This window comes from Sinocyclocheilus rhinocerous, unplaced genomic scaffold (assembly GCF_001515625.1).
Source record: "Sinocyclocheilus rhinocerous isolate Xijiao unplaced genomic scaffold, SAMN03320098_v1.1 scaffold19, whole genome shotgun sequence".
Lineage (NCBI taxonomy): Eukaryota > Metazoa > Chordata > Actinopteri > Cypriniformes > Cyprinidae > Sinocyclocheilus > Sinocyclocheilus rhinocerous.
The window spans coordinates 3,823,665-3,846,316 of record NW_015638975.1 but is presented as its reverse complement, the minus strand read 5'-3'; the positions used below and the strand labels follow the sequence as shown (position 1 = coordinate 3,846,316).

At 38.3% G+C, this 22,652-nt stretch overlaps 1 protein-coding gene across 5 annotated transcripts in view; it reads right to left on the bottom strand.

Moving 5' to 3' along the window:
• Window positions 1-490: 490 nt before the first annotated feature.
• The window catches only part of dysf (dysferlin, limb girdle muscular dystrophy 2B (autosomal recessive)), a 74,696-nt gene continuing 52,534 nt past the window's right edge, over window positions 491-22,652 (bottom strand). For 4 of the 5 annotated variants that reach the window (XM_016566062.1, XM_016566061.1, XM_016566065.1 and 1 more), the window contains 15 exons: window positions 14,621-14,716; window positions 11,595-11,723; window positions 10,662-10,817; window positions 9,970-10,061; window positions 9,512-9,682; window positions 8,970-9,112; window positions 7,306-7,445; window positions 6,803-6,891; window positions 6,617-6,712; window positions 6,192-6,333; window positions 3,940-4,039; window positions 2,924-3,096; window positions 1,731-1,840; window positions 1,435-1,582; window positions 491-553 (listed from right to left, as the gene is read on the bottom strand). In XM_016566062.1, the coding sequence (XP_016421548.1) occupies window positions 494-553; window positions 1,435-1,582; window positions 1,731-1,840; window positions 2,924-3,096; window positions 3,940-4,039; window positions 6,192-6,333; window positions 6,617-6,712; window positions 6,803-6,891; window positions 7,306-7,445; window positions 8,970-9,112; window positions 9,512-9,682; window positions 9,970-10,061; window positions 10,662-10,817; window positions 11,595-11,723; window positions 14,621-14,716 (1,845 nt within the window). In that variant the 3' untranslated portion in view covers window positions 491-493. The remainder of the gene's footprint in view (window positions 554-1,434; window positions 1,583-1,730; window positions 1,841-2,923; window positions 3,097-3,939; window positions 4,040-6,191; window positions 6,334-6,616; window positions 6,713-6,802; window positions 6,892-7,305; window positions 7,446-8,969; window positions 9,113-9,511; window positions 9,683-9,969; window positions 10,062-10,661; window positions 10,818-11,594; window positions 11,724-14,620; window positions 14,717-22,652) is intronic. The other variant, XM_016566066.1, reaches the window with a different exon arrangement.

Sequence of the window (22,652 nt, the reverse complement as noted above, 5' to 3'; positions counted from 1 at the left end):
CCTAACGGTACAAATCAGGGTTTAACCTAAAGAGCCAGCGCTGTTGAAAGGAGAGGAACGAATGGATGGGAGGTGGTGCGACGCGGCTCGGTCTCCCTCTCTCTGCGTGAAGGAAGAAGAAAGAAGCATCTGGCTGTAAAGAAAGAAGCCAGTTTTACAGAAGACATGAAAAAGGATTAAACCGGCAGAGAGATGAAAGTGTAAGTGGGAGCTAAAGAGAATACTGAGAGAGTTCAGGACCGGGTCAGATACGGGGTAGCGAGCGTGGCGTGTAATACATGTACAAACACACACAGACATTATGCAACTTTCATGCATATAGAACTAGAACAGGCTAACGCACACATAAAGACTTCTAATTCTCTCAGCCTGCCTTCAGTTTTCTCGAGGACACGTGCACAAGCACCAGTAGGATGGACAGAGATGTGTGGATGGAGTTTTGGTGTGGTTGGTAATTGATGTGAGGGTTTATGTCCTTTTTCTCATCACAGTCTCACTGCGTTCCTTTTCCCACTCCACTGAAGGGTCCAACCATCTTCATAGCAGCATAGTTCTGAAAAATTATAATAATAGTTTATTACATTCTAGCATGTTTTATAATATTTTAATATTTATAAATGGATATATTTATATAATAAAATAGTTTTTTTATACTTCACTTATATTATAAAGAATTAATGAAAGAAAGTTTGGGGTCAGTAAGTTTTTTAATGTTTTGAAAGAAGTCTGTTATGCTCACCAAGGCTACATTTTATCAAAAATACAGTAAATATAGTATTAGTGTGAAATATTACAATTTAAAACAACTGTTGATTACTTTAATATATCTTAAAATGTTTGTTTTTTTTCCTGTGATGGCAAAGCTGAATTTTCAGCAGCTATTACTCCAGTATTTAGTGTCACATGACCCTTCAGAAATTATTTTAATATGCTGATTTGGTGCTCAAAAAAACTTTTCTTATTATCGTCAACATTAAAAACAGCTGTTCTGCTTAACATTTTTCTGTAAACTGTGATACATTTTTCAGGATTATTTGTAAAAACAGAAAGTTCAAATGAATAGAGCTTGCTTGAAATATAAATCTTTTCTTTTTTTAATATAATATAATATAATATAATATAATATGGTTTGGTTGGGTTTTTTCATCCTGTATGTTGAATATTGTGTATACTGTATGGCTAATAGATAAAAATATGTAATTTCAACAAATGTATGTTCCACAGAACAGTGTGAAATGTCTTCAGTGTGCACGACTGTGTGTGTACAAGTGTGTCTGCAGTTCTGAATAGCACATGCCGCATTCCTGAACTACGATCAGAGACACGCATCTCTGATCAAGCACTTCATGATCACAGAAACCCCCGTTTAAACTTTAATCCTCTTCTTTTATCGACACAATTACTACCATCACACACATCCACACAGATACTTACAGGAAAGGCGTAGAGAAAGACTCCAAGGAAGAGAATAATGAAAAAGAGTACATAGAAGCCCAGAATAAGCCACTTGAACCTCCTCCACACAATAAACTTAAACGTCTTAAATGGGGATGAGAACCATAAGAATGAGGTCTCAGGACGCCTGGAGAGAGAGAAAGTACAGTATATTAGCAACCGTATAATAAATTCTGTAATTCCCACCTTGAGCTAAGGGCCAACATAAGGATAATCCTGAATACTTTTTGGTTATTTGGTGAGGGCAATGATTGTGATGGGTGCGCTTGACTTACTGCGGCTCATCTAGATGGGGATTCATGTTGGGCTCGTCTCTGCCGAGTCCGGCGGGCCTCTCATCCTGCTCCTGCTCAGAGATGATTTCCAGTGATATTTCCACCTTTCCCTGAGTGACAAAGAGCAGCTCAGTTTCCTGTAGCTCAAAAAGTAAAGCATGGCACTAGCAACACTAAGGTCATGGGTTCGATTCCCAAGGAATGCATGTCATGAGGTGATCAATAGTAAACCTGCAATGCCATGTAAGTCACTTTGGATAAATGCATCTACCAAATGCATAAATGTAATTGTAATGTAAAAGAGACATACAGACTGGTGGTTGGAAAATGCAGAATGTAATGATAAATAATAATTTCATATTTCGTTTTAATTGTTAGTTTATGTTAGTTAATTCATTAATTAACTACCTAATGGACCTTATTGTAAGTGGTACCAAATTATTTAACTTAATATGTAATATTTAACTGAATATTTAAGTAAGAATGTAATAAAATAATGTAATACAATTTTTATAATATAATATAATATATATTACATTTTTTGAAATAAATATAAAAAAATAAAAACTTAACACTAAGTACTAAATAAAACTAAATTGAAGCTATAAATGTGCATTACACTATAAATAAAACAATTTACAGAAAATTACTTCAGTTTTCATTTTTTAATCAGTGCAGGGCAGTCTGATCAATTTATCCTCTCAAACATAGCATATGTTTTACTGTGTCATAAATATCTAACTAAATAGATAGGAGAGGGTGTAAAATAATGTAATAAAATTTTTATAATATAATATAATATTACATTTTTTGAAATAAATATAAAAAAATAAAAACTTAACACTAAGTACTAAATAAAACTAAATTGAAGCTATAAATGTGCATTACACTATAAATAAAACAATTTACAGAAAATTACTTCAGTTTTCATTTTTTAATCAGTGCAGGGCAGTCTGATCAATTTATCCTCTCAAACATAGCATATGTTTTACTGTGTCATAAATATCTAACTAAATAGATAGGAGAGGGTGTAATCAAAATGACACCAGCCATTTGATTTTAGTTATGAAACATAAAAGGCATAGTACGGAAGAGAAAGAAGTAAAAAGAAAGAAAGAAAGAAAGAAAGAAAGAAAAATAAAATAGTGAATTTCTCAAGACAATAATAACCCTGGTTTGTGTGTAACTCTTACTGCAAGTATCTTTTCATTTTCTCTGTCACACACGCAAGGCCACCAGCCTTTTACTGTCTTCTGCTCAAACAAAGACACCAGCTTGTCCTGGGACTGAGAGAACATCTCAAGACCACACTTCTCTGGAGACTTTGCTGGACTCAGCATATGGTTCAGATCCATTTCCAAAGAGCCTTAGAAAGAGAGAAGAAATTGAGCAAAAAGTTCAACAATTGATTTGTCACACAATGACACACTACAGCAGTGAAACAAGACTGCACATTAAATATAAAAGAATATCTAGAAATTTAGCAGAGAAGAATATATGTAAATGTAAATTATCTATGCAAAAGAAACACAAATATAATAGAAGCAACAGTCAGCAAGTGTCCTAATCTTGTTTTTCTCAATCATTTCCCATAATATCAGTTAAAAATGTCTGTGACCTTCAGACTTTGCAGCTGGCAGTCAGTCGTTTTCTTTGAGGTTTTCCTATTGTGGTCGGATGCTAATTATTTTACAAATGTACATAGATCAGTGTATTTTATAGAGGTCTTTAAGGAGACGGCTCATAACTTATTTCTCTTCCAGTTGTGCTGACATGCTGGAAATTAGGTTCAGCTGATAATAATAACATTAGCAGTAAAGATGTTATAGAGCGCTCATGTGGTCTGAATGATGTATTTGCGTTAAGACTGTTAAGTGTATTTATGCTGACGGTCACGCTACACAACAGTGCGGTGGGTAACCTCACACAGGTTAAGGGGGTTTTGGTAACCATCTCCCTGTACGCACATATCCATATAGACAGAGGTATAGGTTAATGACAATAAACCACACACATGGTCCTATCAGTGTGGTCCGGTTCCACAGAACGTTTTTCTTCTGTCATGTCAAGGCTGAGAAATATGCTTGAAAAACAGCTTTGTGGTGCTTTGCAAGGTTAACACGACTGAATTTGCTGAGGGTGGCGAAGCTGTGGAAGCGAGCTGAGGAGTGATCTGCCACGAGGGACGGCTATTGGGTTTTGGTCTTACCAAGGAAATCATCAAAGGAGAACTTGTCATTGTCCCAGATCTGGATAGTGAGTTTAGGAGGAAGTTTTGTTTCAACATTATCCAGACTCCAAAAATGCTCCTGTAGAGAAAAAAAACATGGTGAGATTGAGAGAGGTACTAACAGAAGAACTACTTACTGATTTGTAATTGCGCTTTTGTAAGTTGAACTGTTTATTTCATTGTGTGTTTATTTTTATTGTAACTGTAACTGTGAAAAGTGTATTTTCTGCTGTAATCAACATGCTGTCGAGTGAGTCCAACTTGTACTGAACCTGAAATATTATTTTAAGCAACCCAGGCTAAGTGCTAGAGATGTGCAATATTTCCATTCTGTCTGATAGTGACAAGCCAATAATTATTTTCATGTTAGAGTTAATAATACATATACATATGGCAGGTATGAAATTATATTTTCAAAATATTTTTATTTATATTTTTAGAATATTATGTCTAAAATTTAAAATAAAACAAATATCCAAAATCAATCATTTTAAATGCTACAAGTGAATTTAAACATCAAAATGCTATCATGCACAATATGAAAAAAATTATATTCATTTTGAGATTTGCTGAAGGTAACATGTAACAGTGTTTAATTATTAGTGCGTAAAAACAGGGTGAATGAGCTTGTACAAATAAATATCCAATATTGAGCAATTTCGGTTAAAAAAATGTAATACTGACGGATAACTTGATAAACAACTGATATTAAAATTCTACACGGTTTTGTCTAAACAAAGTTAAATATAAAACAAAAATTAAAATTAACTATTTTAAATGCTACAAGTGAACTTAGGTAATACTACTTGTACAGTATGAAAAATGGATATTCATTTTGATATTTGCTAAATCTTACATTTAACACTTTTTTTTTTAATTAATGTATTAAAGATTAAGTGAGTTTAAGGTCATCTAAATGTAAAAAAAAAAAGGGGGAATGAGCATTAACAATTAAATTTTCAATATATAAATATATTAAATCATCTCAAATATCAGCCAATAATCATCACTACTAATTGCCTTGCTTATGAAATCTGACCCAACAACCTATTAGTACCCAGCACCACTAATGAGCAACACCACCTCTAGGAGAAACAGAGAGGCGGAAATAAACCGACAGACCAAGACAGCGACTGAGAAAGACAGAGTGAGGAAATGATAGCGTGAATATGCGAAGCAGAATTAGAAAGAGGGTGAGAGACAGAGAGTGAGTGAGAGCCACCGAGAGCGACAGAAACGTCCCAGTCAGAAAAGAGTGTTAGCGACTCCCACTACAGCCCTGAATCAGCACCCCACCGCCAGACAGGATTCCATCTGCGTGACAGCATTCCCACCGTACTGTACCCGTGATGGATGTGCGGACAAACACAACGAGGATAATGAACTCACACTTCACAGAGCTGCACTGCTGCCGTTCACCGGTAAACAGGCCGCATCGGTCTGCACATCCTGCCTGACAACCGCATACAGCTCCATCAAAACAAATACTGCAAACAAGAACTCACTTCTAATTTATCCCCGAGGGCCGCATTTCATGCAAGAGAATCCGTTTCGCTGTGTATCGGTTCTATTGTGTGTTGCGTCCAACAAACTTCAGCCAAAGCGGATCTATCTTTTGACAGCTGTTGCGGGCCGCTCTCAGTTTAATGGGTGGAACCGCTATCTTCAATCTTACCATAACTGATCTCTTGCCTGCCAAAACCTCACTTTAACTGTTTTCCCTGAGATTGCTTGGCTGAAGTCTGGACTGTCTCGCAGTTACAAGATGTTCATGTACCACGTTCGGTAAGTGGAAGCGTGCCAGATGCAGCCTGCAACATATCTGGCTTTGAAACATTGCATTAAACACCTGCCAACTGCAGTGATATCCTTCAAAATGTGGCCGTTAGACTAAACCTCTGCAAATCATGCAGGATGACCTGCGGATCACCTATTCAGATTCAATCAAGGCCGGAGATTTTCATTTCAACAACATAGCTGAAGCGCAGGGTGCGGATATAAATGTCGACAGGCCTAGCGTCACTAGCTAACCACTAAACAAATCCGGTCCGAGTTTTCTTTTTACGTCTTTTTCAATTGACAATTGACATATTTCCACTAAACTCACAAATGCAGATCATGTCCTGCTTTCTTATCAACAGTTCAGATTCATTTAGAGTTTTCCTTTATGTCTTTCTCAATTGACATGCAGTTGGTTTCCACTTAATTTACAAATGCAGATTACGTCTCACCTTCTTATCAACGGTGCATAACTGTTCTGCAGGTAAATAGTGAAAGGGGAAGAGGAAGCGCCAATTAAAGTTGCCTTCGCCACCCAGTGATCGATAGTGCACGTCTGTTTTCTGCTTGTTCTCTTCATGGCCATGCATCCAGCTAGGATTTAAAAAATAACATTCACAATTACCTGGCACATCATTTCCAACACATTAGAAGACCATGCTGCTTAGCTGTAATTGGCCTACAGCTTGGGTCTATGGTTGCCTTGCAACTGTGTGTTTGTTGCTACTGATCGATAATTTTTGCAAGCCGTTGTTACTATTGGTCACAGTGGCAACAGACAAGCAACAGGCCCGTGACATGGGAAACAAGAACAACTTCATTTAACCAGAGCTTATACACACAAACCCAACAACCCATTTATGACACCCAGATGTACCCTTTCACATAAATGTCACTCATCTTCTCCCCAGTAACACTGACATCATCCAAGATAACATCTCTTGTGTTCCATATAATACAGCGCAGGAAGAACCTATGGGAGAAGAAAACATGGACACGTTCTGCTTCTAGATGTGTTTTGAGAACAAAATTGATAGATACTAAACCAAGGAAATGCTCTTACTTTTTGGCTTTGCGTGGCGTGATGTTGAACGGAGGTCCTGGTGGACCTAAAGATTTGGGGAAAATGTCCACCCACATTTGCAACCGCCCCTGGGTTTTGATAAATTAAATTACTCAGTAAAGAGTGAGAGGGCATATCAAGAAAAACCTGAGACAAGCATAGAGATAGCTATATGATATAACGTGGCTCTGCTAAAAAAATTAAATTAAAATTAAATTAAATTGTATTAATTTTTGTCAAAATTAAAGAATAAAATAAATATCATTACATAAACAAAATTAAAAAATTAAATAAATGATATTACTTCTTAAAATTTAGTATAGAATGAAATAAATACATTGCATATTTACTATAAGATAAAATAAACTATTACATTTTACATTAATATAGAATAAAATATGCAATTTTGCATAAAATCTACAAAAATAAAAAATAAATGTAAATGATACATATAAAATAACAAAAAATTGAATTTTGGTAATAGGAATATTAAACTTTGTAACCTGTTCTATATCTGGCTGAAGGGGGCTGTAGAGGGGTCGCGTCTCTACATGTTCGGGCACCAGACCCTGTCTCCTCAACACCAAGAGAGCTAGACGCTCCATCACTGGTCCCAGGTGAGGGTTAAGAGGTTTCCCTTCATCTGAGGGCCAAATGTAGTCAACAATAACGTCACTGTGGTTTAAATTCATATTGACACAAAATGTTGAGACACTTCAAACTTTTATGTTTTTAAAATAGTTTAACAGTTATAAGGAAGATTCCTCACAATGTTATTTTCCGTTAAAACCATGAAATGGAACCACTATGTAACCTCTGATTTGATATGAAGAACATTTGGGCATCAAGTTTTATTAAGTCGGAACCGAGAGCAGAAAAAAGCCAACATTCATGAAGCATTCCACTTAAATAGTCGGAAATGTTTATCTTTCCCTGTTCCTCAGATGATGCGTTGATTGCACTGCTGTTGCTCTAGGAAGAGAGTTTCCCCTTGTCAAAAAGCAAAAAGAAAGAGCGAGGGAAGAAAAAAAAATAAACGTCCACTGTTGAGTTTATGCTTTGAAACCTTGTGTCACGTCCCTGAGGGAAACGTGGTTGGAGTGTGGAGAAAAGAGGAAAAAGACTAAAGTGGAGGAAGACAATTTCTGCCATGAAGTTGGATGCCCGAAAAGGCCACCTGATAATTGCTTTGACGCGTGGGTTGCGTGGTTACAAGGGCCAAACAAAGAGATGTAGTATTCCTCCGCGGCGAGACACGGGAGCAGGAGGCTGAGGAGCCCGCCACACTGTTGACCTTGGCTGAACACACTTGTATGCTAGTTCACCATAAATCTGAAGCCGACCTCATCCCAAAGCATCATGGAAGGGAAAATGGCTGAAGAGCTTGGCTTTCTACAGGCCCTGCGTGACATCTGACTGCTTGAAAGGCGGCCGTGGGACTTGAAGTGCTTAGAGGTCAAACCAGAAGGGCTGGGAGGATCTGATGGAGGTTACGCACAAGTAAGATCAACATAATACACACCTAACGGTGAACTAGCATTAGTTAGCGTCATCTTCCCCAGGGCACACTTTTAAACAGGAGGGGACGTCAGGTTGCTGTGGCAAGGAGTGATAAATTTGCTGTGAATGAATGATTATGTCAAAGGTGCTGTATGTTTACACAGGTCCTTCGTCTTTACAATATCGCACTTGTTTTTCTTCGCACAGAGGAACAACTCATTCTTTCCGCTCATAGCACCGAGCAAGAACAGCCAAGCGGCCTCCCCGACAGCTCTGTGATCCCACACACACAGATATGATGTATGGCACAACCCGAGACATATATCGTTATTCTTTTTCTGTCAGTGTTTTCACAGAACCGCAGCCGATCTCGTGCTCGACTCGCTTTTTTTAATGACGGAAGATGTGATGGAGTCAGGCTGCTGCTTTGATTAGCTCTTACTCGTGACTAATGCTTTCAGCAGCTCCAAAGAAAAGACTTCCACTTTCTTTTTTCGCCGTCCAGCCTGTGGGTTTGATAGGTCGCGATGCCTCTGTTTATTCGTACGTACGCGCCCACGTGAGAAGCCGCTCTCGGTAACGACAATCGCAGAATTAATGATCAAATATCATGAACATTAAATTCAGTGGTAAGAAACTAGTTGGAGTGTGTGTTTAGGACACTGACCAAGGTCTGCAACTGTGTGCTCCTGTCCTCTGAAGTAGATTCTGTCCTGCTTGTAGACGGGCAGTTTGTAGTTTCGCCTCTCGCACAGACGATGAAGTAACTGGGATGGTTTCGGCTGATCTCGCCACTGGTTAACTCCAGACCTAGAGCCGGCACAGAGACAAAAGGAGTTTATTTATAATGCAAAACTAAGCAGAATGTGTTATCATAGTTATTGTAACTGTCAACAGTTAATCAAAACTTAGGGTTAGGGACCTGCAAAACCATCTTAAACCAGTTAAGACCAGCACTCGACCACGGGCTGTTTGAAGTTGTTTTTAAGCAGGGATGTGTTTCAGAATTATATGACAATAGAGTTTTTAAAAAAAAATGGTTTGCTGGTCTTTAGAAGATCTTGAGGATCACAATATGACACTGGATCAAGTTAAGTTTTACAACATAAATTTCCTGTTTTTTTTGTTTTTTTTACAGTTTTCATAATGACTCCTAATAATACCTGGTAGGTGAAAGGATATACAATCAGAAACAGAGGCATTTCTTACAAACAGTAGGACTGTGGCAGGCCGCAGCGAGCACCATGACGTGACAAGAAGCGATTCTCCAAATCAATGATGGTCTCTCCGATTTTCTCATCCTTAGTGACCATGTCATAATCATACAGCATGATCTTTAGGTCTTTCTCAATGGGCAGAGAGCATGTCAGCTCAAACATCCTAAATGAGAAGCAAAAGACACAGTTTAATCTCTGAATTATTTGGCTTAAATGTTTTCAAAATCAGTAATTCACATGCTTGCTATTCAGTCATCATTTAGCCACCAGATCAAACCTTCCGTCTGGCACCTAGTCAAAGTCAAGACCCTCAGAATTAGAGGCGTCGTCATTATTATGAGTGTGGTGACCCCTGCTGGTATAATTGAGCCTTGCAATGACGTGTTTCTATATCTGTATGTGTGTGTGTGAATCTGTTCAGGGACAGAAAGAAAGAGGAAAAAAACTTACTTTCCAAAGACAGGGTCCAAAGTACAGGGTATGTAATTGTCGTGGTCATCGACTGATTTCTTGCCAAGTGTGATCTTAACATAGGGGTCACACTACGAAAGAACAAGCAGTGCTTGTTAGTATGTGTTAACATAGCCACACAGTCGCACATAAATGCTATAAGCGACAATATCCAAAACAGCACACCCTCTTTTTGTACTTAAAACAACCGCTCTTTGCTCTTTCGGTGGAAAAAAGCATCAAATCTCTGTGATCAGTGTCTGTTTCATAGGCAGCGAGTACATGTGTGAAATGTTCCATATCATAACTCCTGGCCTGAGTAGGTGATGAAAGCACGTCATCTTAGCATATTCGCAACTAATGAAGGGAAATCCCATCTGACACAGGGCCAGCGGTGGTGGCGTGTTGGCCAGGTCTCAGGCAGCGATTGCGAGTTTATGGTTGTGGGTAAAAGGGTGGCTCCATGTTTTCATAAAGCAATTTCTCAGCTCTCTTATGACTCTGGCACTTTGCAAGGACTCCTCTGGCTGATGAAGAAAAACTAGAGATTTGTGAATGCGTCTAGTGAAAATACAAGGGCTGTTGTAACAACCTCTCTCAACCCCGAGCCATATACAAGGTCACTGAAAAGCGAACTGCTTGTTCACATGTTTCTTTCCTTTAGTGCCTTGTTTTGGTTGTGTTGTACCTACCTTGCCGTTGGCATCTTTGGGCTGTAAGCCATAGGCCTGGATGATGTAGACGCGTACCAGGCACTGCTCTAAACCGTTCGGGGGGAGTTTGCGGAACTGGCGTGGGGGTATGGGCATCGAGGGATCGTCAGGCAACGGATAGATCTTAAATGAGCCCTGAAGGAGGACAGGAGTCAGTGTAACTCATGGTGCAATTTAGTTTGACTTTTTTTGGAGACCTGCTGTCTGGGGCCTCCAGACAAACCTCAAATTACACTTAAATCCCTCAAATTTAGTTCCCTCAAATCCTACTAGAACTAAACCAGTTGTAATCCAAATAAACCAGGAAAAAGCATCTAGACTCTTTAAATTAAAGGTCCCAATTAGAACCAAAAATGGGTTTTACAGTCATATGCCGGATGCCACAGGAGGGTATTTTTAAGTTTAAGTTCCAACCCCATATTACTGTCATACTTTCATTATCTAAAAAGATAAATATTAAAATAATAATAATACTACGACTGAACGTATGACATAACAAATTTACTAAAACTACTACTTGGCTCAGCAACCCTATACAACATAACATGGTTCTTGGTAAGTGACCTAAAGTTCCCAGAACCATTAAAGAACCTCTATTTTTAAGAGACAGTGTCTGTAAAGAAGGCAAGGAGTTCTAGACAGTTTACCAAAAGAATGGCATATGACTCTGGATCTCTTGCAGAACGCTCTAAATTAACAAACTGTTGAATGGTAAATTTGACAAAGTACAGACTGAACCTGCCAGAGGCAAGTATGTGATCAGTTTAAATAGAAGGGCCAATTCAAATGACTTTTCATTAGCTTAGCTAATAAGCATCCATTGCTTCATCTGGCGCCGTCTGAATTCTTTTCCTCTTGGAGACTGAATGTGATAGCAGTTGATAGTAGCTGAGAGGTTATGAGTGACCCTACCTTGAACTCTCCAACAACAGAAGGGTCTTCACTCTCGTTCTGGACTCTTCCACGGTGAAGTTTAAATGTTTGACAGAAATCAGCCAACCGCTCAAAGCCTTCAGCCTTCTCCAGTTCTCTGTCATACACCTGAGAAAGGAGCACAGGAGAGTGTGTATTTTGTGATATATGATTTGCATGCAGATCTAGTTCTTTAAAAACATGCCGTAATCAACTGAAAGGGCTGAAAGGACACATACTATGGACAAGACATCCATTGTTTGTCTTGCCAAAGCAGTTTTCTTTAAGAATCTTGGACTCTGAGATCTTTAATTGTAGGTTTAACATATCAGGTGCAAGTCAAACAACCTCAAAAGCATCATTAAGGCAAAAAGATCTGGAAATTCCTGATTATGAGAATGTTAAAAAACGGCAATAAAAATGCACAACAACGATTTGTGCCCAGGGAAAATATGCTTCGCCGTGACATTACACAACTTTTAACTAGCGGCGCACAACTCTCCAACCAAGCGGCCACCCAGGAGACAACTTAGTGACAAAAGTATGAAGGAATCCTCGTAAGCGAGTCGCTCTGTTTTTCTAGTTGACTCATTTAGGCCTGGTCCCTGAACATGTGACACATGACACATGAAAACCCTCTCCCAGTCTCTTTTGCTCTTTCCCTGCCTTCAATCTCTCCCTCAGGCACCATTAGCCCAAAATAACAACTAATCTCAGCAGTTTTAGGGAAAGTGTTTCTGTCTGCTGCTCCTCCCGGTGTGTGGGACGCTCTCACACGGTGGCAGCCAACAATCGAACCCCGGGCCTCGCAGGTAGCCCTGAGACCCCAGCCCCTGCCAGATGACTAACGGACACGTTCAGATCGTAAAGGTTGGAAATAGTGGCTAAGGCAAGTAGAGAGAGAACGTGGTGACAGGGGAGATCACTGACAAACCAGCCAGAGATCGAGGGATGGTAGGGAGGTGTGGGCTGGGGGGAAAACAGGCCGATGACGTCAGTAACGGAGCCCTTGTCTGCACTTGGTTATCCCCCTGCGGCAACCCCAACATGAATTCATTGGAAAAGTTGGAAATCTGGCAGCCACAGGCTTTATTATAAATGGATAAGCTTGTGGGAAGTGGGCTGGAGTGGACTGGAGTCGGGGTGAGTGAGCGTTTGAAAGTAGGCATGCGCACTCCCGAGAGAGACCACAGGGCTTTGAAGTTCTGGCATCACTATGTTTGGTTTTCTTTGGGCACTGATAATGTCACTATAGTTACGATGAACTTTTGCTGTTAATCTCCATGTACAGATTTCATACCACTGGGATTGTGGTAGATGTGCCTTTGGGGAGACATGAGGATGAATAAACAATGACAAAATGTTCACTTTTGGTTAATTATTCCTTCACATTTCACAGAGAACTTTTTATTCTCTAGTTCTGTAGGAAACCAGGGTTCTTCTCCCCAAAATGTTCTGTCATCCCAAACCAGTATGAACACAAAAGAAGAAAAATGTTTTGAAAAATGCCTTAAGGGCTGTCAGTGTCATTGATTGGACGAATGCACCATGCAACCCATTGCCATGCACCACGCATCCTTGCCCTGCCCTTTACGATCAAGTTTTTCATTAATGGAGCTTTCGGCCTATGCTATGCAAGTAACTATAAAACAGTTTCTTCTTCCAGGTCTCATGTTTTCTGTCAAATGCTGAATTCACTGTTTATAAAATGCTTGGTGTTTCTGTGACTGTCCAAAGCATGTAAATATGAGGTACGTGATCGGGTGTCTGTTAGTAAGCATCTAGCACAGGGGTGGCGAACGTCGGTCCTGGAGAGCCGCAGCCCTGCAGAGTTTTGCTTCAACCCTAATCAAACACACCTGAACAATCTAATCAAGGTCTGAACGGCTTCTAGGAAGCTACAGGCAGGTGAGTTTTTATTAGGGTTGGAGCTGAACTCTGCAGGGCTGAGGCTCTCCAGGACCGGAGTTCGCCACCCCTGATCTAGCATTACATTCTAACACCACATTGTTTCACACTGCACAAATTTGGCACCGCAATGTGGGGTTAACACCACAAAAGCTAACCCTTCTCTGGGACAGTGTTTCATAAGCATCGTTAATGCTGTTAATAAGCTAAAAGAGTGAAACATTCCTTAACCAGGGGGTTTAAAGTGGAGTTTAGAATCAAGATAACCCAAAATTAAAGGGATAGTTCACCAAAAAATGAAAATTCTGTCATTAATTACTCACCCTCATATCGTCCCAAACCTGTAAGACCTTTAACTTCAGAACACAAATTAAGATATTTCTGATGAAATCCGAGAGCTTTCTGACCCTGCATAGACAGCAATGTAACTGACCTGTTCAAAACTTTATTTTTCGTGTCAGACTTCGACGCGCATTCACAACAGTACCACAACGCATGCATGTGCATTCCTCTGCTTGCAAACAAGTCGCAGGGCATGTACTTTCTACGTCAGAACGCCGGCTGCTGCATCAGCAGCATCACATGCATGCGTCGCGGTACTCTCATGAAAGCGCGGTGAAGACTGACATGGAAGAGAAGAAATTGTGGAATGAAGTATCTAATTTTTTTCTTTGCGCACAAAAAGTATTCTCGTAGCTTCATGACATTACGGTTGAACCACTGATGTCACATTGACTATTTTATCAATGTCCTTACTTTATAAGGACTTACCTTGTCCTTACAATGACCTTGAACATTTAAGTTACGTTGATGTCTATGGATGGACAGACAGCTCTCAGATTTCATCAAAAATATCTTAATTTGTGTTCCAAAGATGAACGAAGGTCTTACGGGTTTAGAACGACATGAGGTTGAGGATGACAGAATTTTCATCTTTGGGTGAACTATCCCTTTAAATGCCATGTGAAAAGTCCTTTACCACACTGATTTTAATCGTATGGACAAAAAAACAGTTCTTCAAAATGTCTTTTGTGCTTATGTACAGTTTGTATGAAAGAAAGTCAGTTATACACATTTAGAACAACATGAGGGACAACATTCAAAGTTCAATGCCTTACCTGCAGCGTATCGAAGCCCTTCTCCAGATAACTGCCACACTTGTTTCTCTCACCCGTGGAGGCATAAAACTTGCTCCACCAGTCCATAAAGTCATCCTGCAGCAGACACAGAGCAAGAAAACAAGAGGACGGAAAGAAACATTAAAAGAATGGAAGGTCAATACGCCACATATGAGTGTGACACCACATCCCTCATTCATTAGACCCTTGCTTAATTAAATAAATAAATCATGAACAAGAACATCTAGTCTGAAAGCAATAAAAGCCTCCACTTACCCATCGCCCCAACTAAAGCATGTATGACAAATTCAACACAAACAACAAGACAAGGTTAGGAAAAGCGAAGAAAGGAAAAAAGTCGAGAGAAAATACACTCAAGTGTCAAAACATTTTAAGCAGACACATGCATGAGTGACAGTGACACCATCCACAGACCAAACGACCAGTTGAAAAAACAACCCTTTCCACAACTTAATCTTTTCCATAAGTGGCTGATAAATCATACCTCTGCTGTAATGCCCGTAAGCGTAAGCATATCAACAGAAACTAGAATTTTCCTGGTAATTTCACGGGTATGATTCAGGAGCGCTGATGTTCTGCTGCAATTTGATGTGCTAATCGCCACTGATACAGTAAACCTCGCCAACGCTCACTCACTCCATGTGGAAAGTGTGGGAATTTTTCGAAAAGGTACAAATCAGGCAGTTCCCACCTCAGCCAGCACCAAATCCCCATCCAACCGAAAGACAAAAGAGTGTTGTTAATATAAAACACCCTCTGCAAGTGACACTGCTTCAAAACGAGAAACAAAAGCATAGTCTGATTATGATGTGAGTATTGTGCAAATACATGAGTGTGTGTGTTTGACAGATGGATGAAAGACAGACTAAGCCACCATGGCATAAAACACAGTGCGTTTGAGAGAGCCGAGAATCCTCCGCTGGCTGGACCCACACACACTGCTCTCTCTTCCAGAAGGCCAGGTTCATCTCACCCAGAGGACAGACTTCAAGTTTCGCTTCCATCATTCTTTTTAACTTTTACGATGAGGGAGGAAAAACAGTAGTGATGGAGCAATGCCGGGCTCCACTGGGTTTTTTTCCCGTCTTAGTGGTTAGTGAGTGTGGTGGTGTGTCGGCCAGGCAGGGGGCCGACAGTGTTGTTTAAGTGGCCCACATGCCACTGTCGTGCCAAGGAATGTGTGTGTACTCGTGTCAGAGTGTGTCACACAGCACTGCTCTACAAGACTGTGTGTGTTTATGTCTGTGAGGGCAATATCCTGTTTACGGTCACAGAGCAACAAACTGTATACATGTGTGTTGCATAGTTAAATCAACATAGGAAAAAAACATGAACATACATGAAAATAAATTCTCTTTATAATATATATATAGCGCACATTTCTAGTTTGCTTTGAAAAGCCAAAAAATTACAGATGAAAGGTTTGGGGTCAGTAAGATTTTTTTCATGTTTTTGAAAGTCTCTCATGCTCGCCAAGGCTGCATTTATTTGATCAAAAATAGAGCAAAACTGTAATATTCTGAAATATTATTACAATTTCAAATATATGTACATAAAATGTATTGAAAAATGAAAATGAAATGAAAAATGTATTCCTGTGATAGCAAAGCTGGATTCTCAGCAGCCATTACTCCAGTCTTCAGTGTCACATGAAATCTGAAATCATTCCAATGTGTTGATTTTTTTTTGTTCAAGCAATATTTCTTCTTATTATCAATGTTATCAATATTTTTGTGGAAACAGTAATATATTTTTTAAGGACTTTTTTTTTTCTTTTTTTTTGGGGGGGGGTGGACAGAAAGTTAAAAAAAACCAGCATTAATTTGAAATAGTAAGCTTTTCATTTGAAATACTAGCACTTTTAACCAACTTTACAAGTTCTTGCTGAATAAAATTATTAATGTCTTTCAAAAAAAAATTTTACAGACCCCAAACTTTTAAATAGTAGTGTATTTTATATTTAATAACTTGGAAGATTGTATTATTCAAAGCTACTTACAAATAAACAAATCTTTTTTTTTTTTTAAATGACAGTAATACTTCAAGTGAGATGAAGTGTCACAATACAAAGCTTCAGAATTGCACAGAAAATATGAGACTCTGTAAAACAATGACAACAGACAAAAATGAGTAGCTTTTTTTCTAAAGAGTAATTGCATTAAGAGTCAAGCACTTACAGAAGAGACGTGTGCAGCACATGTGCGTGACCAGAAATCAGAACAGGTTATAGGACTGCCAAGTTTGGTGAACGCAGATCGAAAGCTCACAAAACTCACAACTGTTGGAAGAATTACAGTCATAAAGGTTTAAAAACAGTAAATCCAATCATTTATGAAAGACATAACACATTTAGACAACTGGCTGTAACTTGAAAGCTCTAGAGTCATTTTGGTATTCAGGTCAGAGATTTTGTAAACTCAGATTTACACAACTTCCTCAAGCCAATATAATAAAGAAAATAAATTAATGACTCAACTCAGATGAGCAGAAGGTGAAGGTAACATGAAGTTACATGTTTTTAGGGAACGGTCCCTTTGTCCAGCCCATGCGTCTACCCAGATGTGGCACACAGGGTAAAAGTATTGTGAAGTTGCCTTCAGAATCACTTAAGCTGAGTTGGCCTGGCTGTGTGGCAGTCTAACCGGCCCTGAATGGTGCTTTTCATAGTACTGCCACATGTCTCCTCTCTTTGTCTGACAGAGCTATTAAAGCGGAGCCTAAGGACGCCGTGACAGCCATGTTTCCATGCTAGCTACTATGTGTGTGCGCCTTAGGTGTTTGTGCGCAAGTTTGTGTTAAGTGCTTGCGAGTAAGGAAATAATGTTCCATTTTGCCTCTGAAATGATGTGTAATGAGCGTGTGCATGTGCGTCTGGTCACCCAGACACTTTGAGCGCACCAGATGTATGTGTTTAGTTATTCTATACTCTGCCCAAAGGTTTTAGGGCTTAGGAGTATTATTAAAATAAGTACTGCACCAGAAAAGACTGCACCTCCGTATAAACCTGGGTGTATATGTGCGTGCACGCTCGCAAAAAGGGAAACACACCGTCAAAAGTGATGTTATACAGATGAAAAGATAATGTTATGGGCATGATACGATTTCAGACATCAGGAACCTAGGAACTTCTAAAAATGAGAGGATTTATAATGGCTGCTGTGCCCCTGGGCGGCCTGGTACTGGAACAGGGTGGTCGGAAAGGCTGAGGGAAAACAGTGAACTTCACTGCTCCTCCAAAAATTCATTCATGCAAAACCTGTAAAAATGGCTGCAAACATTCTCAATTCCTGAGGTAAAGGTTATACTGTAGGGCACTGGTGGTGTTAACTTTGGGTCTGAAAGGGCTCGTGTGCACTACTGATGAAAAATAACCAAACAGAGTTGGTAATAATTGAGCGCTGAATAGACTTTTAACAAGTTTTGTTTAGAATATACCGAACAGACTTTCCATGTGGTTTGATTGACAGTTCATTCAGAAATATAAACAATATCCAAAACAACCTCAGGAATTTGTAGGTCCTAGAAGGTTAAATTCGTTTCTAAAGCAGGTTCAATTTCGTCCATGACTTTACAATCCAGTCCTTCGTTTTTCACGAATGTTTTGATGGAGTGCAGTAGAGGCTGTCAGCATATACATATAACACATATACTGTACAGTATATATAGTACTTTTGAAATATGCTGGTTTGGTACTGTTCTACCCAGTCAACCAGTATTTATGTGCTTAAGTGACAGTCCCTGTGTCTGAATATGCCTACTTTCCTGCAACACAGTAGGCAAAAAACAGTACGTAAAAAGAGCAGTATGTCTCAATTCATAACATTCATACAATTGTAGGTATAGGATTCTTAATGTAGTTACAAATGACTTGTACATGTCAAAGATGGCAATGTACAGTAGTATATCATATTGTAAAATCTCATCACAAGTTCATTTATCAAATCTTTAATGTACAGCACTGGTTCACAACCATTTTGACTCCAAGGCCCCTCAGGGTCCACAACAATATCCAAAGACTTACTTTAAATGATTAAGCATGAAAACATTTTCTAAATACATATTAATCACAATTTCTAACTCATAAAATATTTTAGAGACTACAGAAATGTATATTCATTATAACGCCTATGGCATTTTAATATTTCATTCATTTCATTGACTTTTTCCAGGTCTAGAAATCACACTTTTAAAATGAAGTAACATTTTAAGTTTTAAACCATTATAAGTAATCTTGTCGTTACTGGGCCCCTGGTTGAGAACCACTGGTGTACAGCACAGCTGTTGGGACATAAACACTCCACAAAACTGACGTGAGCAGCTTCAACAGAAAGACAGCAACTGGATCTAAAACCTTAGGATGGCCTATTCTATTCTTTGCTTTTCACCTCTGCTCTAGTTTGTTCCTAGTCTAGCTTTCTAATAAAGCTTGCATTGTACACTATAAATATTGTTGGCACTGTGACAATTTCGCTATTGTAAGTCACTTTGTGTAAAAGCATCCAACATATTGCAATATCATAAAGCCATTGCTGGCCTTCTCGACCAGTATTTTGGATAAAAGCTAAAAGCTTTTGAATGTACGTATACATTTATAACTGGCTTTATTTTGGTTTAGGGCAGCCCTTGTTCACTAAGACGTGTGCTGTACTGCTTCACTGTCTGCACATTTCAGCAGAGTCAAGGCACTCTTTCAAATAACCTTCAGGATAGTTTCATGGTCTGAAGAAAATTAAGCCACCAACCAATATTCCATTTTATGAGCAACCACAGTTCTGCATGTTCCTTTTTTCTCCTCTCAAAACTATTGATGCATTTTGGATGTCAAGTACTAAGACTGGCAAAACTGTTGAAATACTATTTGTCCTCTGGAGTGTCTGAAGGCTTGGCAAAGACTTCAGCAAACGCTGCATCACCACGGTGCAGGCCTGTGTGCATGACAGTTCTCACAAAGAACAGAACAGAAGAATAGAATAGAATAGAATAGAATAGAATAGAATAGAATAATTACAAATAATTAGATAAAACAGGGTTTTTCAAATTTTTTGATGACAAGGACTTCATAATATGATGACCTCTTGTGTGAGACCCATCTGATAATATAAAGGCAATTATAAATTTCATGTACAAAAAAACAACAACAATTAACATGTAATATTGTAGTATGCAATATGCAAAGAAAAGAAATTTTAAATTAAAATGGTTACTGTACTAAAGCAAATTATTAAGCAAATTATTAAAATATTATCCGGAAAATATATACTTTGTTTTAAGCTGAAAATGTACCTTTTTTCTATGCACTATTAATGTTAGATGTATAAACCGGAAGAGAAACATTTTCAATAAAAATATTCCCATAAAAAATGCGAGGCACTTTTCACAATAAATATTGCTCCAAAGCAGTTTTTTTGCATTAAACATATTTAATAAACAGATTTTATGTGAACTTCGACAGCCCCAAAACTCATTTTGTAAAATCTTTATCTTTCATTTTTTTTACGGTCCTTCTAGCACCCTCTTGTGGATCCTAGACCACAGTTTAAAAATCCCTGAATTAGAAGACCTCAAAATAATGAAGCACATCTCATTCAAATTAAAATGAGAAAAAATTTCGATGAACATCTCTCTCCTCTCCATCTTTTTTCTCTCCCTCCTGAAAGCAACAGGACATGGCTCATAGAAAGTATCTACAAAATGTAATTAGAGAAAAACTGATTGAATACACATTTTCGTCTCGCTCTCTTTCTCTTTCTTTCACTGATTCTTTTTCTTTCTGTTCTTGACATTTGGCTATGGGGGGAAATGCACTGGGAATCTTTTAACAGCCCTATTTACTTTGGCTCTGGTGAGAGAGGTTTTTGATCATCTGGTTTGAATGTTTTCTAATAAAATAAATATCTTTGTTTGCAAAAAAAAAAAAAAAAGAAACCTCTATGTTTTGGCATGAGAAGGGAGAAAGTACTACATTTAGAGTGTGATATAAGCAAGACGTTATATCAAAGCATTCTGCTTAGTCCTAGCCTGGTCTAAGATCTAGAACCAAAGCCCTAAATCTGTGGAGATCATGTGACCAAGACCAAATTGGACCATGCTAAGACCTGCACGATATCCAAGAGTAGACTGGCCTAAACGCACACAACTCCTATATGCATCCTTCTTTTATCATGGTCTCTCATTCACGATCCTGACTTTTTTCTTTTAGAAATATAATTCCTGTAACTAAAAAAAAAAGTGTAGAAAGAAGGATAGTTTGAATCCATTAAGTCTCCTTGATCTTAACACAAAACAGGATTCATCTCCTGGAGGAACCGTGTTCTGCAACCAATCAGAAGCGTAACTAAGAGAACTTTACAGAGTCAAAGACAAATATGAGAGCAAATTAGCTTTGCCTCATAAATAAAAAATAAAATAAAATAAATAAAAATATTGAAAAAAAAATGTCTCTCACCCAAAGTTCCTACAGTCAGTCACATGCACAAATCCTTCCTAGAGTTAGAAACATTTGCGTAAGCACTCACAAAGCCAGCTAGGTCTCCTACTGGCATATATCTGCCTGATTAGAGGCATCCGTTAACCTAATTAGACTGGTGTAAATATCATTTGGAAATACTCTTTATGGTCAGAAGTATGTGGATTCCCAAACACCACACCCATATGAGCTTATTTGAGCATTTAATTTCAAAACCACAGGTACTGACAGGGAGTTGGTCCTCCCTTTGCAACTATAATAGTTTTCAATCTTCTGAAAAGGCCTGGAACATGCTGTGGGGATGTTGTGGAATATGAAAGATCTTGTAACATGATTTACTCTCATTCAGATACATCAGCATGAGGGAGGTCAGGTACTGATTTTGGGCAATGGGGACTGACTCGAAGTTGGCGTTCCAATTCATCCCAAAACAAGTTCAAGTCTGGATGTTGTGTAGGCCAGTCAGCTTTTTCCACAACAGACCATTTCTATATTGACTACATTTTGTGCACAGAGGCATTTTCATGCTAGAGAAGACAAGGGTCTCACACAGTTGAATGCTTGGTTTCATGCACCTAATAGCCAAATCCATTCTTTAAAAAAAGGATGTCCACTTTTTTTTTGTCTATGTAGTGTACTTTACATTGCAGTGCCTGTATTTACATATTAGAAGTTAATACACAGTTACTTACAGTAGGCGATATTGTGTAATTGTACTGTAAATGACTTTAATTGATGACAGAATTTTTGGGTGAACTGTCCCTTTAGGAAATTTGTACTTTATTTTGTTAATCATTCTCAAGTCATCCTAAACCTATAATACTTCCTTTTTTTTATCTGGAAATGGTGTTGTTTATTGTTTACTAAAACTATAAAAAATCTGGTAATTTTGGTAATTGAAATAAAGCTCAAATGAAATAAAAATAAAATAAAGCTATATATAAATATAATAATAATAATAAATAACAAAAATGCATTAAAAAAATTAAATGAAATTAATAGTATGAAGTAAAAGTATGCTTAAAATGTATAAATACTATAGTATATAAAAGTATACTAAATAGTATAAATAACACTAAAACAACACTGTGTGAAACACAAAAGAAGATATTTAGAAGAAAATTCATGTCCATTCTGTGAAATTCAGTGGGGTCCAAAACAACATGGATTCCCTATTTGGACAAAAATGTCTTCTTTTGATTTCCACAAAAGAAAGTAAGGCTTGCAGGACAGAAATCACAGAATTGTTCAGTGAAATACTGAAATATCATCTTGTTTCGAAGAAAAAATATCTTAACATCCTTAAAGGGGTCATATGATGCTGCTAAAAAGAACATTATTTTGTGTATTTGGTGTAATGAAATGTGTTTATGCGGTTTAAGGTTCAAAAAACACATTATTTTCCACATACTGTATATTATTGTTTCTCCTCTATGCCCCGCCTTTCTGAAACGCGTAGATTTTTACAAAGCTCATCGGATGGAAATGTGACGGAAATGTTACGCCCCTACCATACTGTGATGATGCCCTGTCAGGCCGGAGCGA